The following is a 13,110-nucleotide window of genomic DNA, read 5'->3' as shown; positions in this document are numbered from 1 at the left end:
AGAATTCATGATGGGAAGGGCACTTGGAGTTCACAAATGCAGCTGCCAGATACAATTACACCTGCTATTCAACTCTTAAAAAGATACTCTTTGATTCTAAAGGGCACACAGCATCCGGTGTTCTAAATACTTGTGCCATAGCAGTGCAGTTGGAGAGTCATCGAGACAATTGTAGTGGTAGTGCTCCATTTTAAATCACAAAACGTAGACTAATTTACTTATGAATTTGAAAAATACAAAAATTTCATGTTCAGATAGCAGCATCCATGTTTCCTTAAGCTATGCTTTGTGCAGAATTTGGGCCACTGCATTTACAGTTATGAGTTGAAAGGTAAATATTAAATGCGTCATTCTTTAGGTTTTAATCCTTCAGCTCAGCTTGCATATCAGGCTTCATACCAGACTTACACCTAGGAGGCACTGAGTTGGAGAGCACGCAGGGATGTTCTTTGATAGAAGGGAAGTCCCACAGTAATTGTTGCCCTGCAATCCCAGCAGCACATTATGAGATTCTTATGCTGCTGTGGTGACCTGATCTGCCTGCACTGGAAGGAGAGCAGAAGTGTGTCCCCATCCATCCCTTCCCAGCCCCCAATGCTGTTTGCTGATGGGAAACGTACAGACATACTGCGCCTGGTTTGTGGCACACAGCCAGACCTGATGTCTGTGCTGTCCAACAAAGGTGTGTGTGAGGCTGTAATTCCATCTGCACCTGAGAAACTCAAGTCTTTACCTCCCAGAGTTAATATTGGACCCCACCACCTGCAGTGTCTCATCCCTTATGATCTACACATAAAGCATACATATCAGAGGTAGCTGTGATGACTGTGAGAGGTCATAATCAGGCTTCTGTAAAGTCAGGGTGCTGCTGTTTGTTGACGTTATTTTACAGACCTCTTTTACAATGCCCTGCCTTTAACTCTCAACTTTCATTGAACAGGACGGTCTGCGAAGATTATCAGGGAACGAATACATATTGGCAGCAAAACGTAAGTCTTCATTTGGCAGCTACTGAGATGTTAAGATCTTAAAACATTTACAAAACGTGCAAAATGGAAACAGATGGGGATTTTTGGTGTTTGTTTGTTTGTTTAATGAATGTTGTTTGTTTTTACTTCTTCCTCTATAGAAACTCATCAGGTCGCTGGCAGCTTGATCTCTCCCATCTCCCTCAATGACATACCCCCCCGGATAACACAGGCAATGGAAAATGAAGAACACTGGGATTTTGATATCTTTGAACTTGAGGCTGCCACTCATAAAAGGTCAGTAAACTATGGGCTCGTGAATGGAAGTTGCTGACAGTCACCTTAGGAGTCACCCTGTAACAGCTCTTAGACTTTTCTACCCGTGCTTTTCAAATTGAATTACTTTTATTTTCAAAGTGAAATGTTTGAAATTTTCTCCCAGTGTGTGAACCCATTAAATAACTGCTGTTTCATCACACACTATTTCTCGCACATTCCCAGTGGGTGTAACTGCAGATGATGTATCTTTGATGTGGTTTAATAACAAAGCCACACTATTTTACAAGCTTTCCTTCTCTGTTTTCAAAAATAGAAGAGTTCTATAAATCAAATCGTTTTCTTGTGGGGATTCAAATCCAAGTTACATCCAACTGCACAGAGTCAACACGCTGATCTAATCTGGTCGGTTGGTATAGACCATGCTTTGTTCTGTCTCTGTGTAACTGGGTAGTTTCTACTCCCAGTTTTGAGTACAGCTTTTTGGCAGCATTCTCATTGCCCTTCTCTGGGATTAAAGGAAGGTTTTTGATTTAGAAACTTAGCAGGCTACGTGTTATGTATAAGAGTATCTGATAGAATATAAAGATACAGTTTTCATCATTGATGTTTTCAAAAGCAGATCAACAGTTTTGATGGTCTGTACATCACTAGCAGCAAAAGCTCCTGCTGTGACTGTGAATCGATCTCTTGCTTAGATCTTTGGTTTTATTTCCTGATGTCTACCAAAAATTCTCCTCTGGGTCTGGTTTCACGCATCATGCTTTGTCGTAGCCCAAAGCTTCTGCAAGACTGTAATTTGGAGGCTATATCCTTCAATACATTTCTAATGAAGTACTACAGATAAAGTTATATATATAGAGTTAATCCAGCCATTGTACAATATGTTCACTGCAGTAACTCAATTCCATATCCCAGGCAACGTGCATGATGTGACCAAATAGGTTTCTCTGTTCTTATCTCTTATAGAGACCAAAGGGGGACAAAAGAGGTATTTTGCAGCCTATGTGCTTACTAAAAGATATAATAATTAGGAATCCTCCTACTGCCTTTAAATAAAAGCATTTCAATTACTAAGGAAATTAAGGTGGTCTTCAATGGATCACAACTACATATAGATCACTAGTACTGTCTTCAAGTCTAAGCAGACATAAACTGATAAAGCCAAGACATTTCATTAACCCAAAGCTTATTGCAGGAGACAGTGCAGTTCCCTGACACGGAGCAACCTCTGGCTGTTCTACATGGTGCTGATGAGCTGGTATGCAGGGAGACCTCGTTGCAGTGATATCCCAGCCAGCACCTGTTTTCATCTTCTTCTAGAATACCTCATCCTTTACTGCATGCAAAGTCAGTGAGCAATAGAAGCCTTCAGGTGGCTGGTGTTAAAGAAATGGAGCAGGTGTACAGAGAGAAAGAATAGTGACTGCAGCGCTGTATGGTATAGACATACATAACCTAAATGTAAACAAGCTGGCTTAGGAAACTGGCAGTAGTAATACCACCTCCCTCCTCTCACATGCTGCATTCTGGACATGCTGATTTGTCTTGTTTTTGGCTGCAATCAATGTGCGTTTAGCCAGCAGAGACTCCCCAGGTACCAAAATGCTGCTACATGGAGTACTGCAGCACACAGAGCCTGCCTAGTGTTCCCAAACCTGTCAGGGACTGCCAGGTTCTGAGAGCTGGCATGTGACAGGAAGGCAGAAGATACTGAAGTTCTGTAGCATCCGAGTCTGTGTGCAGATCTGGCACATCTTTGGTTGAAAAAGCTTAGTATGAGTTGTGCTATTCACACTCCACAATACTCTTTCAACCTCATTTGTTTTAAAGCTTTGTTTATTTTTCTTTACAGGCCTCTGGTTTATCTGGGTCTCAAAATATTTGCTCGCTTTGGAATCTGTGAATTCCTGAACTGCTCAGAATCAACCCTGAGGTCGTGGTTACAAGTTATTGAAGCTAACTACCATTCCTCCAACTCCTATCATAATTCCACCCACTCAGCAGATGTGCTACATGCCACTGCTTATTTCTTGTCTAAAGAAAGAGTCAAGGTAAGTCCACATCTATAGAAAAAGGTGGGAAGTACAGTCAGGATTAAAGGAAGATCTCTCAGAAAAGATGCCAAGACCCAAATGTCTGCCTAGAGCCAACCAGTTTGGCAGCTCTGAGGTGAAAGAACTGGGCTGCTTTACATCAGATCTAGAATCTGCCATATGGTAGTGTGTGTGGAACAATGGATACTAAGTAGTACTATAGGCATTGAGCTATTCTTGATGATAGAATAAGAGAGCCTCCTTTTACAACAGAACTTCCCAGCATCATTCAGTTTTCTCGCATAGGTGAGCTAATGACAGAATTATTTTTGTGATTATCAAATACAGATTTAACAAATTGTCATTTCTTATGCCTTGTGATGGTAATTTTGTGGAAAACTCTTGGAACAATATAGGCCATAAAATATGCTTAGTGCTTCCAAAGCTGTTTTACCCACTGGATTAAATGCCCTGAGGCTTAAAGAGGCTGCATTGGAGGAGTGTTGAAACAGATTACTTGTTGAAGTTCCCTGTACCATAATGCCCACTGGTATATTAGAGCCACTGACAACCAGAATAAATCAGAACAGCCTTTGTTCTCATGCCCAGAGGGCAGACTGGAGTATGAGAAGGCAAATTAAAGCAGTGCCTGCATGTATACTGGATGGCAATACATGTTTCTGAGTTACCTTTTTGGATGGAAATTCCTTCTCTGAATTGGCCTGCCTAAGGATAGTGTTAGCGATTGGCACCTGGCTGAGACTTTTGTGATTGTAAACAAGCTTCTGACAGCTCATTAAAATTGTAGTCTCTTAACCTGGAGCTGTATCTTATTAGTGTGCTCTCCAGAGGCTGACTCACATATACTGTATGCCAAGAGGGAATAGAACTTCTCTAGAAATTTGCAGCCCCTTAATTGCCAGAGGTTTAACTGGTTTTCCCAAGAATATCTATGAAAAGCAGACAAGATCTGGAATCATTTCAATGCCACAGAAACATGACTGCCTCCTCCTCCAAAATGTTATTTCCATTCCTCTGTAGGCATAGCAAAAGAAAAAAAAAATGTTGCAACAGAAGAAGAAGCCGAATCAAAGTTCAAGATTTGCTTTTTATCTTCTCAGAGTTACAGCCCAGCTGCTTTTGCACTGTACAGAGTTCAGCTTAAGTTAAATACAGAAAGCACAATTCTGCTGCTTTGATTCACACTGAGATTTTTTTTCAGTACATTGAACTCAGTTCTTGACTGGGAAAACCTTCTGGTTCCCAAGCTGAAGCAGTATTCTCAGTATTTCCATTTCTGTGGCACAGGAGTTAATATGACAGAGTTAGAATCCTTGACCTGAAGTTGGAGGTAAAGGTACTGTAAATCCCTTCAAAGTTTGTTATGTCACACTCAGGAAATAAGCTTGGAATACATTGCTGTGGTCCTGCAGTCCAAGTCTTCTCCAGGTTTTTGCTACTTTCCATCTTCTCAGATCGAGCACTGATGACAGTCTGTCCCGCTCAGGAGAACCTGTTCTACAATTCCACTCCCTACTTTATGCCTCAGTAGCAGCTGAAAGAAAGAAGCTAACACAAAGGAGACAGTATTTCAGACAATTCTAATTGTGAACATAGGGTAGGAATATTTCTTCGCCTCTTCTTGTTCTGCACAAGACCCTCCTTGTGGTCCTCAGTGAATAATAAATATCCTAGCTCCATCAAAGTCAAGTCTCTGTATTAATTTCAGAGAGTCAACTAGTGTAGGGATGGTCTTTTCACCTACCAAATCTGAGCATTGTGAATTTGTATTAGCCCAAGACACTGTTATAGAACTGGATGTATGTGAAACATTCTTTACAAATCACAGGCCTAACTTACACATAGATGGAATATGATTAGGACGTGCTGAGTTTCCAAAAGAAATGAAAGGTTCTGCTGGAAACAGCATAGTTTTTAGCACTACTAGGGTTTTTTTCCAAGCCAAATACCCTAACTGTGTGAAGGCTGTTTATCTGCTGTTAGTAAGCACAAACTAATTTATTATTTTGCATTAATTTAATTAATTTAGCTTATCAAATGGTATGGCCAAGGCAAAATTCAAGAGGCACAAGATGACAAAAGTGCTAGCAGTGTTCAATAAAGCTTATAATGAATTTTCCAGAGCGCTGTCTAGAATATCTGACCCTTACTGATTTGCAGAGTTCTGGCTTTTCTCCCTTAGCAACTTGGCTTAACCTTTATGGACAGAGTAGCGTTTCTAATGAGTCTGCCAGGAGAACTAAGCATCCTTCTGTTTTCAGCAAACTTTGGATCCCATTGATGAAGTTGCTGCACTTATTGCTGCCACAGTCCATGATGTGGATCACCCAGGAAGAACAAATTCTTTCCTGTGCAATGCTGGGAGTGAGCTCGCAATTCTCTACAATGACACCGCAGTGCTGGAGAGCCATCATGCTGCCCTGGCTTTCCAGCTCACCACCCGGGATGACAAATGCAATATATTTAAAAACATGGAAAGGTAAGCTCGAACGCTGTCTTGTCTGCCCACTGACATCCCCCACTTTGTTCTGTGCAAGGCAACAGTATGCAAGCAAGGCTGCTCCTTGTGGATGAGTGGACACAGGCTTTGTAGAAGCTTTCTTAAGTATCTATACAAAGCTTCTGCCTGTTCTGCACAGGCAGAGCCATTCCTGGGCTCCTCCTGTGAATAAAAAGACAGAGCTCATCTGTGGAACTTAAAGTAGAAATCCTGATGTTAGCAACTAAAGGAGAATCATTTCGTATTACTGTAACGCAGAAGAGAAGCAGTGGCTGAGTGGGTCTATGTTTGCTGGGTACAACAAGGCTGGAAGGAGTCAGGAAGTACTGCTAAAACATTAAGTGCTTTGTTGCAATGGGAAGGATAGTGAAGGACCTTGCTCTTCTTCTTCCAGCCCAGGAAAGATGTTTAGGGTGTAGGATGTGACCACTGCCGTAGCCCCTTCAAGATACAGCAAAAAAATATTCCTGAAAGCTTGGCTGGAGCTTGAGCCCTGGCTGAGTGTCTGTGCTAAAAGCCCTGGGAGCACATTGGTGTGGCACGTCCTGGCAGCCCTCCTGAGTAGCCAGTGCCTCTGCTTCAGCCCAGCTCTTGCACTGTTTATCCCAGAGATCCAGTCATGCCTCTAGCATATATGTCTCTGCACACCAGATGCTTCATCCAGCGTAGGTGCAGCTACCCAAGCCTTTCTGTCTATTCTTTCTTCCCCTGGCACCTCTCAGCAACACAAGCCGCCTTTAACACAGACTTGTTTTAGCAGGCAGCCCTTTGTGAACCAGCCAGCATTCTTAATTGTTTCCTTCTTTAAACAGGAATGAGTATCGAACCCTTCGCCAAGCCATTATTGACATGGTCCTAGCAACAGAAATGACAAAGCACTTTGAGCATGTCAACAAGTTTGTCAACAGCATTAATAAACCCTTGGCAGCGCTAGAAGAAAATGGGGTAAGCAACAATGCAAATCCTCCTTAAAATGAATAGGCAGGGACTGGGAACCCTTGGCCGTAGGAAATCTCCACGTGGTATTCTGAGAAAGTTCATGAGAAACATGGAGAAAGAGAGATAAGAAATGTGTCTTTTGCCTCTGGCTTCAAATGCCCTTTTTACATCGTCATCTCCCAGCTTTGAAGATGAGTGGGACTTGCTTGGTTCCTATTAATACTGCAGCACTGGGATGTCTTATGAGAACCAGCCATGTGCTTGGGACCAGCAGCTTGGCCTCTATAATTCCCAGCTTTAAAAGCCATTTTGACAATCACAGTCAGTCCTATGGAGAGTGCTAGCATAAAGACTTGGTGTTCTTGTTGGCCATTTCTGCAAAGGTGCTGAGATTTGCCTCAGAATAGGAGCTGAATTACTCCCTCACTCACAGCAGGAATGCTGGTGGTGCAGTGAGGGCAGGTATATTGACTGCCATATGGCACATTCAGTGGAAACGAGGGCCTTCAGCTTTTAGTGCAACCTGGCAGCATTCATGGGTTTTCTGCCTACTTTCTTTTTTAATCTTTGAAATAGATGATAGTGGCACTATATATCATATAGACATAATCAATAGCCATCTGGAACCCCATGGACACAATGAAATTGCCTGTTAGGAACTCACTCTAAAAAACCACACCAGTTTCAATAACAGCTTCAACCAGCAGTTTTGTTGCCAGTAAGAGTAGCATATAATTTTGTTGGAATGGTTTTTGCAAAGAGAAGATTTTCTGAATAGTTATAATAAAGTTTGCAACAGTGGCAATGTCCTGCAGGAGCTGTAATGGTTTTCTGTGTTTTCTTAACCATGTTTTTCTAGAAAGCCACATTTATGGCTATTGTGTATGGGGAGGGTAGGGCAGACTTTTTGTTATCAGAAGGTGGGAGAGGAACAGACCTTGTTCCTCACCCATCAGAAGCAGAATGGAGCGTATCTGGAGGAGAGTGCCCTTGCTCACAAGACAATAAGCTAGAGTTAGTTTTGTTCTTGGCACTGGGTGATGCTCATGAGAACTCTGTGAATTTGGAGCCACAGTTGCAGTGGGATACTGGTTTTACTGACTTAAACTAGAAGAAAGGCTGTTAATTCTGTGACAAAACTACCACCATCTCTTCAACTTAGCAGCTTCATTTATGTGCACATTACAATGCACTCAGGCCATAATTGTTTCACTGGATTCTGTTTTGCACTGACACTCTTCTCTCGTGTCAGAATCCCTTTGCTGCCCACTGGCTTGTCACGTCATTTTCAGTTCTCACCCACCATTCTGCTCCTTGGCTTCTCACTAGCTCTACCTCTCTTTCTTCTCCATTTCCCAGCACGAGCTTCCTTGCTCAACAGATCCCTCCTTTTTCAGCCTTCCTTCCCTCTTCCAATAGTGTTGGCTTGTGCTAGTCCAGTCTCTCAGAGTTCCCAGGATTTCTGTGCCTATCTACTCATTTTCTTCTTGACTTCTGCATTCAGAGCAGGTAACAACCTCTTCTTCCCTGCTGCTGTTTTTCTGCAGGTTTTGTTTACTGCAAGTAGTGGAGAGCCAGGTTCCCTGTTCTTAGTTATAAAATCTGAACCTGGACAGATTCTGCTCCACCATAGCCAAGAACTACCGTTACTGTGAGAGTCCTGCTCAGTCCCAGGCATCAGCAGTTCCTATTGAATCTACACAAACCAAGTTTTTCCCCCTGATATTAGTAACACGTCCAGCAGCTTTCAACAGAGATGGCTACTGACTTACCCCAAAATCATCCCTCCAAATCCATTCCAGGTCCTCACTCATAAAGGTGTGAGGGTATTTAGAAAAGAAAGAAACAGCAGCAATTTTAACATCAGCACGAGGAGCTGATAAATTCCCCTGCCCTCATATTCAGAAGCCACCAAATCATTTTAAACTGCAATTTTCAGAAAAAAAATGAAATGAATAAATCTTTGCCTGAGGCGGACACCTGGTGGGGAAACTTCAACCAACCAATTTCAGTTGGCAGTTTGAACAATATTAAGTAAAATCTTTTAATGTGAAGCATCAGCCTGCCGGCTACTCAGCAGCTGGAGCAGAAGGCGACCAAGCTGTTTCATTGTAGATGGGGTTTTTTAAACATACATACCTGTTAATTCCTGGAAATTTCCATGGAACCTGATTTTATTAGTTTCTTTATTTGCTTTTGTGAGACAATTTGGAGAAGTAGCATGCTAATACATATATTTGAGGGCCTCATAAGCATTTTGTTTTTCTAGGGTGGGATATTCCCCCCTAGAAATGTAAGGCCAGCAAAACGAGTGGGAGATTAGGAGGGTAAATGCTTCTCTGCTCAGTGCCTTGATTGTAATAAACACGATAAGAAAGGAGAGTAATTCTTAGTTGATTCCAAACAAGTGAGGTGGCCCCAAGCATCGGGCTGCAGCATCCATCCAAAGATGGATGGTCTTTCTTATTGATGGTTACAGAGAGCTGGCTGCTCCATGCTGTTTGGATGGATCCATCCTCCTGCCTGTTACACAGAGCTGGATAGCTGCTGCCGCTTCAGCCTGTACAAGCAGACAGTAAAAGTAAAGACAGCAGCATGCGGAGATCAAAGTTTAATTCTGCCTGTGAGCCCCAGGGGCTGTAGGAAAATAATCTGCCCCACGAGGTATTTGCGATTCATAGCAAATCCTGCCCAAGAGTGGGAAGAAAAAGGCAACATAACTTTTAGAGAAATCGAGAAGCAAAATGTTTTCCTTCTTTCAGTTGGGAGTTTCTCAGTTCAGCAGGTTCCTATTAAAAGGTCTGTAATGTGCGAGTGGGTGAAACCAATCATTTGCTGTGCTTGTTACCAGCAGAACAACACTGACAGATCCCTTTTCAAGTCTGGCTGTATATCTGGTTGCAGCAGCAGTGAGTGTTTCCTGGCCCTGTTTCCAATCGTGGCTGTGACTCAGTGTAATGTTTGCAGGCTGAGCTGCCAACCATGTATTCCAAATGGGACAGTTCCACTTATTTTTTATTTATTATTTTTGTACATATTTGTTCAAAGAGCCATGCTGAGAAGCTGCTCTGTTTGTTTCCTTTCTTCTTTTGTTTCATAAACCGAAAAAAAATCCTTTCCAGCTCCAGCATCCTTTATCCTCCCATTTCCCTTCATGATGTCACCTAAGCCTATGACAGGAAGCCAACATCTGACATGGAGAGACGCCTCTGCTCTCTGAGCAGGATGCTGGGACTAAGCACAGTGTGCACATTTTATTCCCAAGACATCCGCAACCAGCAAGCAGAGCTGTGCCCTTGGTTTGAGCAGATCCCAGAAGCAAACATCCTTTCTGCATTCTTGCTGGCTCACCTAGGAGGATGTTATCTACTGTCCTTAGCTTGAACGATCTCTGATTATTTTCAGTGCTTCATTTTCACGTCTTACTTGTGTTTTTGGAGCTTCCATCACTTTATGTTGACTTTCTTACATCATTTTTTCATGCATTTGAAGTTCTATGCAACTCACTTTGTTTCCTCAGTACTTCCTCTTCTGCGTATCCACAAATGAGGGTAAAGAAGAAATCTGAGAATCTAATTTTGGTAGGAACTGTGTTTCTGACCCAGTACCCACCAAATAATACTGTTTATATTATTAATTGTGATTTTCTTTCTTTAGGAAGGATTTTCTTCCCCAGAACTTCCTTCTGAAAAATACATCCTATTAAAAGATCAGAATGTTTCTGCTGCTTTGTAGAAGCTGACTCATACCTCCCTTTTTGTACCAAGTACTGCAAGAACTTTTGGCTTACTGTTCTCTTAGCATCATCACAGTTGTTTCTGTTACTCCTTTACTGCATTTAGACTAAGACCCTGTTAGACAAGCCTAGTAAATTCCTGGCCTCCAAGAGATTTTCTTTCGAGTAGAAGACAAAAGACCTTGTGGTCAATTTCTGTACTCTACCCATCCTGAAAGAGTCAAAGTAATTATGGGGTCTTGCTGTGTGATTTTTTTTAAAGGTATTTTAATCCTGAGCATCTGTCTTTCAAAACTCACCTCATAAGAGATCCACAGAGAATCTAATCTGGATCATAGGAGCCTTTACTTATGTTAGCTATTTGCTGGCACCAAGGACCATTTCTGCACTTGTATGTGCAGCCTGAGAACCAAATATAAGCTGTGTGTGGGCTGAAACCTTTCCTAGACTTGCAAAGGAAAGATGAGGCTGTACAGAAGTATGATTTTAGTATGAGAACACTGACAAACTCTCAGAAAGCACAAATCACAGTCAGGTTAGAGACTGGTGGGCTCCCATGGCCCTGGTGGAAGGCAGAGCAGGAGTAACCCTGGAGGCAGCATGGGATGTGACTCTCCTAAGGCAGCAGTGCTGTTAGTATGATTGATGCTCATGATGATGAGGTTTGCATGCAGAGGATGACTGTGCATGTCAGGTCAGTCCTTTTTTTGTTAAACCAGCTGTTCCACTATTAATGTGCAAGCCCATTAATCCTCACGTTTCAGCAGAGAATTGCATTTTCTGCCTACGTAGTGCTCATCACTGTGTATGCAGTGATTAATGGCTCCTTACCACACATGTAAGGAGGCAGACAAGGCGTAGAGGGATTAGGTGACTTGCCCAAAGATGCCCAAGACTTCTGTCACAAAGACTGAATGAATCCAGAAATGAGCTCAGTGCTAGTTTGGAGCTGTGGCTAATATTCATAATCCCCCCATGAATTCAGCTGGACATCATATATGGTAGTCCGTAATGGTGCTGATCCTTATAGGATCTGCTGAAAGCATTCCCAAAGCACAAAGCTTTTGAGTCAGTATGCAGAGCTTTTCCTAACGGATTGCTTTTAATTCTCAAATGTTACAGAATAATGGTGATGGGGATTCAATAAAAAATGTTCTCACGTCTCCTGAAAACCGCATCCTCATCAAACGCATGTTGATAAAGTGTGCAGACATTTCCAATCCATGCAGACCTATAGAGCAATGTATAGAGTGGGCCGGACGCATCTCTGAGGAGTACTTTGCACAGGTAAGACAGCTGAAATCTGTTTAATTATATTAAATTAAATTAAAAGTGCTGCTGAAATTTCAGGTGAGCAGCTCTTAAAAAGGGAAGAGAAATGTGCATGTGTGACATGTTCCCAAACACATAGATAAGAGTGCATTAAGTACCTCTTTAAAATACCTTTTTTTTCTTTTTTTTTCTTTCTTTTTTTTTTTTTTTAATGATGGGATATTCAGTGTCCAACAGTGGGCAAGGAGGTCAAACGTGACAAGACAATGGTTTTGAAAGGGATATGATTGTGGATAAGGAAAAGGCTCTCAAAAATGGGAGCAAAAGAAATGTTTAGATGTGGCTCTAAAGGATAGGGTTTAGTGGGGTTGTGTTGATAGTAGGTAGATGGTTGAGCTGGATGATCTTGGACATCCTTTCCAACCTTGATGATTCTATGATTCTCATGCCAATACCAGTCTAGGTACCTTCAGACAGACGAAAGCTGGCATCTACAATTCAGTTATGAAAAACTAAAGCTCTCAAGGTTTCCAGTTTCTGACTTGAAGTTTGTTTAGTTTTGTTTTGCCTGTTGTGTTCCCATCACAAAAGGCAGAGGAAGGGTGCCTTCTGCCTACTGTGTGCTGGCTGTGTCTGAAGAACAGGATCACAGGTTCCAGTGTTAGCATGGGAGCAGCACTCAGCCCAAAAAACATGCTCTAAGACCTTAGTGAGCCATGCTGAAGAAAGGTGCTGGGGAGATAGGGACAAGGAGCAGGCATTATTACAGATGACAAACCAAATACTGTTGGGCTTTGGTACCTCAAGGAGAAAAAGAGGAAGAAGATAGTTTGCCATCTCTGATTGGTACCAAATGCTGCTTCCATTAGAGGCTGAAAATGGATACACATTCTAGATGCACATCAGTCATAACTTAAAGCAGTAACACATGGTTACATGGGGCCAGCTCTGTGTGTAAATGCAGAAGGTGAATTTATCACTTTGTGGGCAACACTGGAAGGTTTGGCTGAAACCCACCCATGTAGGTGCTGCTGCTTCAGACTGTTCAGGTTTCTCTGTTTATTTAGCAGTTGCATGCTCTAGTCAGTCCCAAACAATCTGCCACTCAAAGAAGCCATTAATGGAATGTAATAGAATAACCACGAGTGTTCTTTGCAGACTGATGAAGAAAAGAGGCAAGGTTTACCTGTTGTGATGCCAGTTTTTGACAGAAACACTTGCAGCATCCCCAAGTCCCAAATATCATTCATCGATTACTTCATCACTGATATGTTTGATGCTTGGGATGGTAAGTAGAATTCCACAAATCTTTTGTAAACATTTGAAGCTATTGTGATAGAGAATTGCTTTCTTGTAGCTCCT

General features: G+C 42.1%; 1 protein-coding gene across 4 annotated transcripts in view; it reads left to right on the top strand.

Moving 5' to 3' along the window:
• The window catches only part of PDE8A (phosphodiesterase 8A), a 128,543-nt gene that overhangs the window by 113,298 nt on the left and 2,135 nt on the right, over window positions 1-13,110 (top strand). For all 4 annotated transcript variants that reach the window (XM_085515430.1, XM_032446938.2, XM_032446937.2 and 1 more), the window contains 7 exons: window positions 941-989; window positions 1,130-1,265; window positions 3,100-3,298; window positions 5,563-5,780; window positions 6,614-6,746; window positions 11,599-11,763; window positions 12,907-13,036. In XM_085515430.1, the coding sequence (XP_085371556.1) occupies window positions 941-989; window positions 1,130-1,265; window positions 3,100-3,298; window positions 5,563-5,780; window positions 6,614-6,746; window positions 11,599-11,763; window positions 12,907-13,036 (1,030 nt within the window). The remainder of the gene's footprint in view (window positions 1-940; window positions 990-1,129; window positions 1,266-3,099; window positions 3,299-5,562; window positions 5,781-6,613; window positions 6,747-11,598; window positions 11,764-12,906; window positions 13,037-13,110) is intronic.

Source organism: Coturnix japonica, chromosome 14 (assembly GCF_054131305.1).
Source record: "Coturnix japonica strain WE chromosome 14, WE-NBRP24, whole genome shotgun sequence".
Lineage (NCBI taxonomy): Eukaryota > Metazoa > Chordata > Aves > Galliformes > Phasianidae > Coturnix > Coturnix japonica.
The sequence above is the reverse complement of the archived record's forward strand: the minus strand, read 5'-3'. Positions and strand labels throughout refer to the sequence as shown.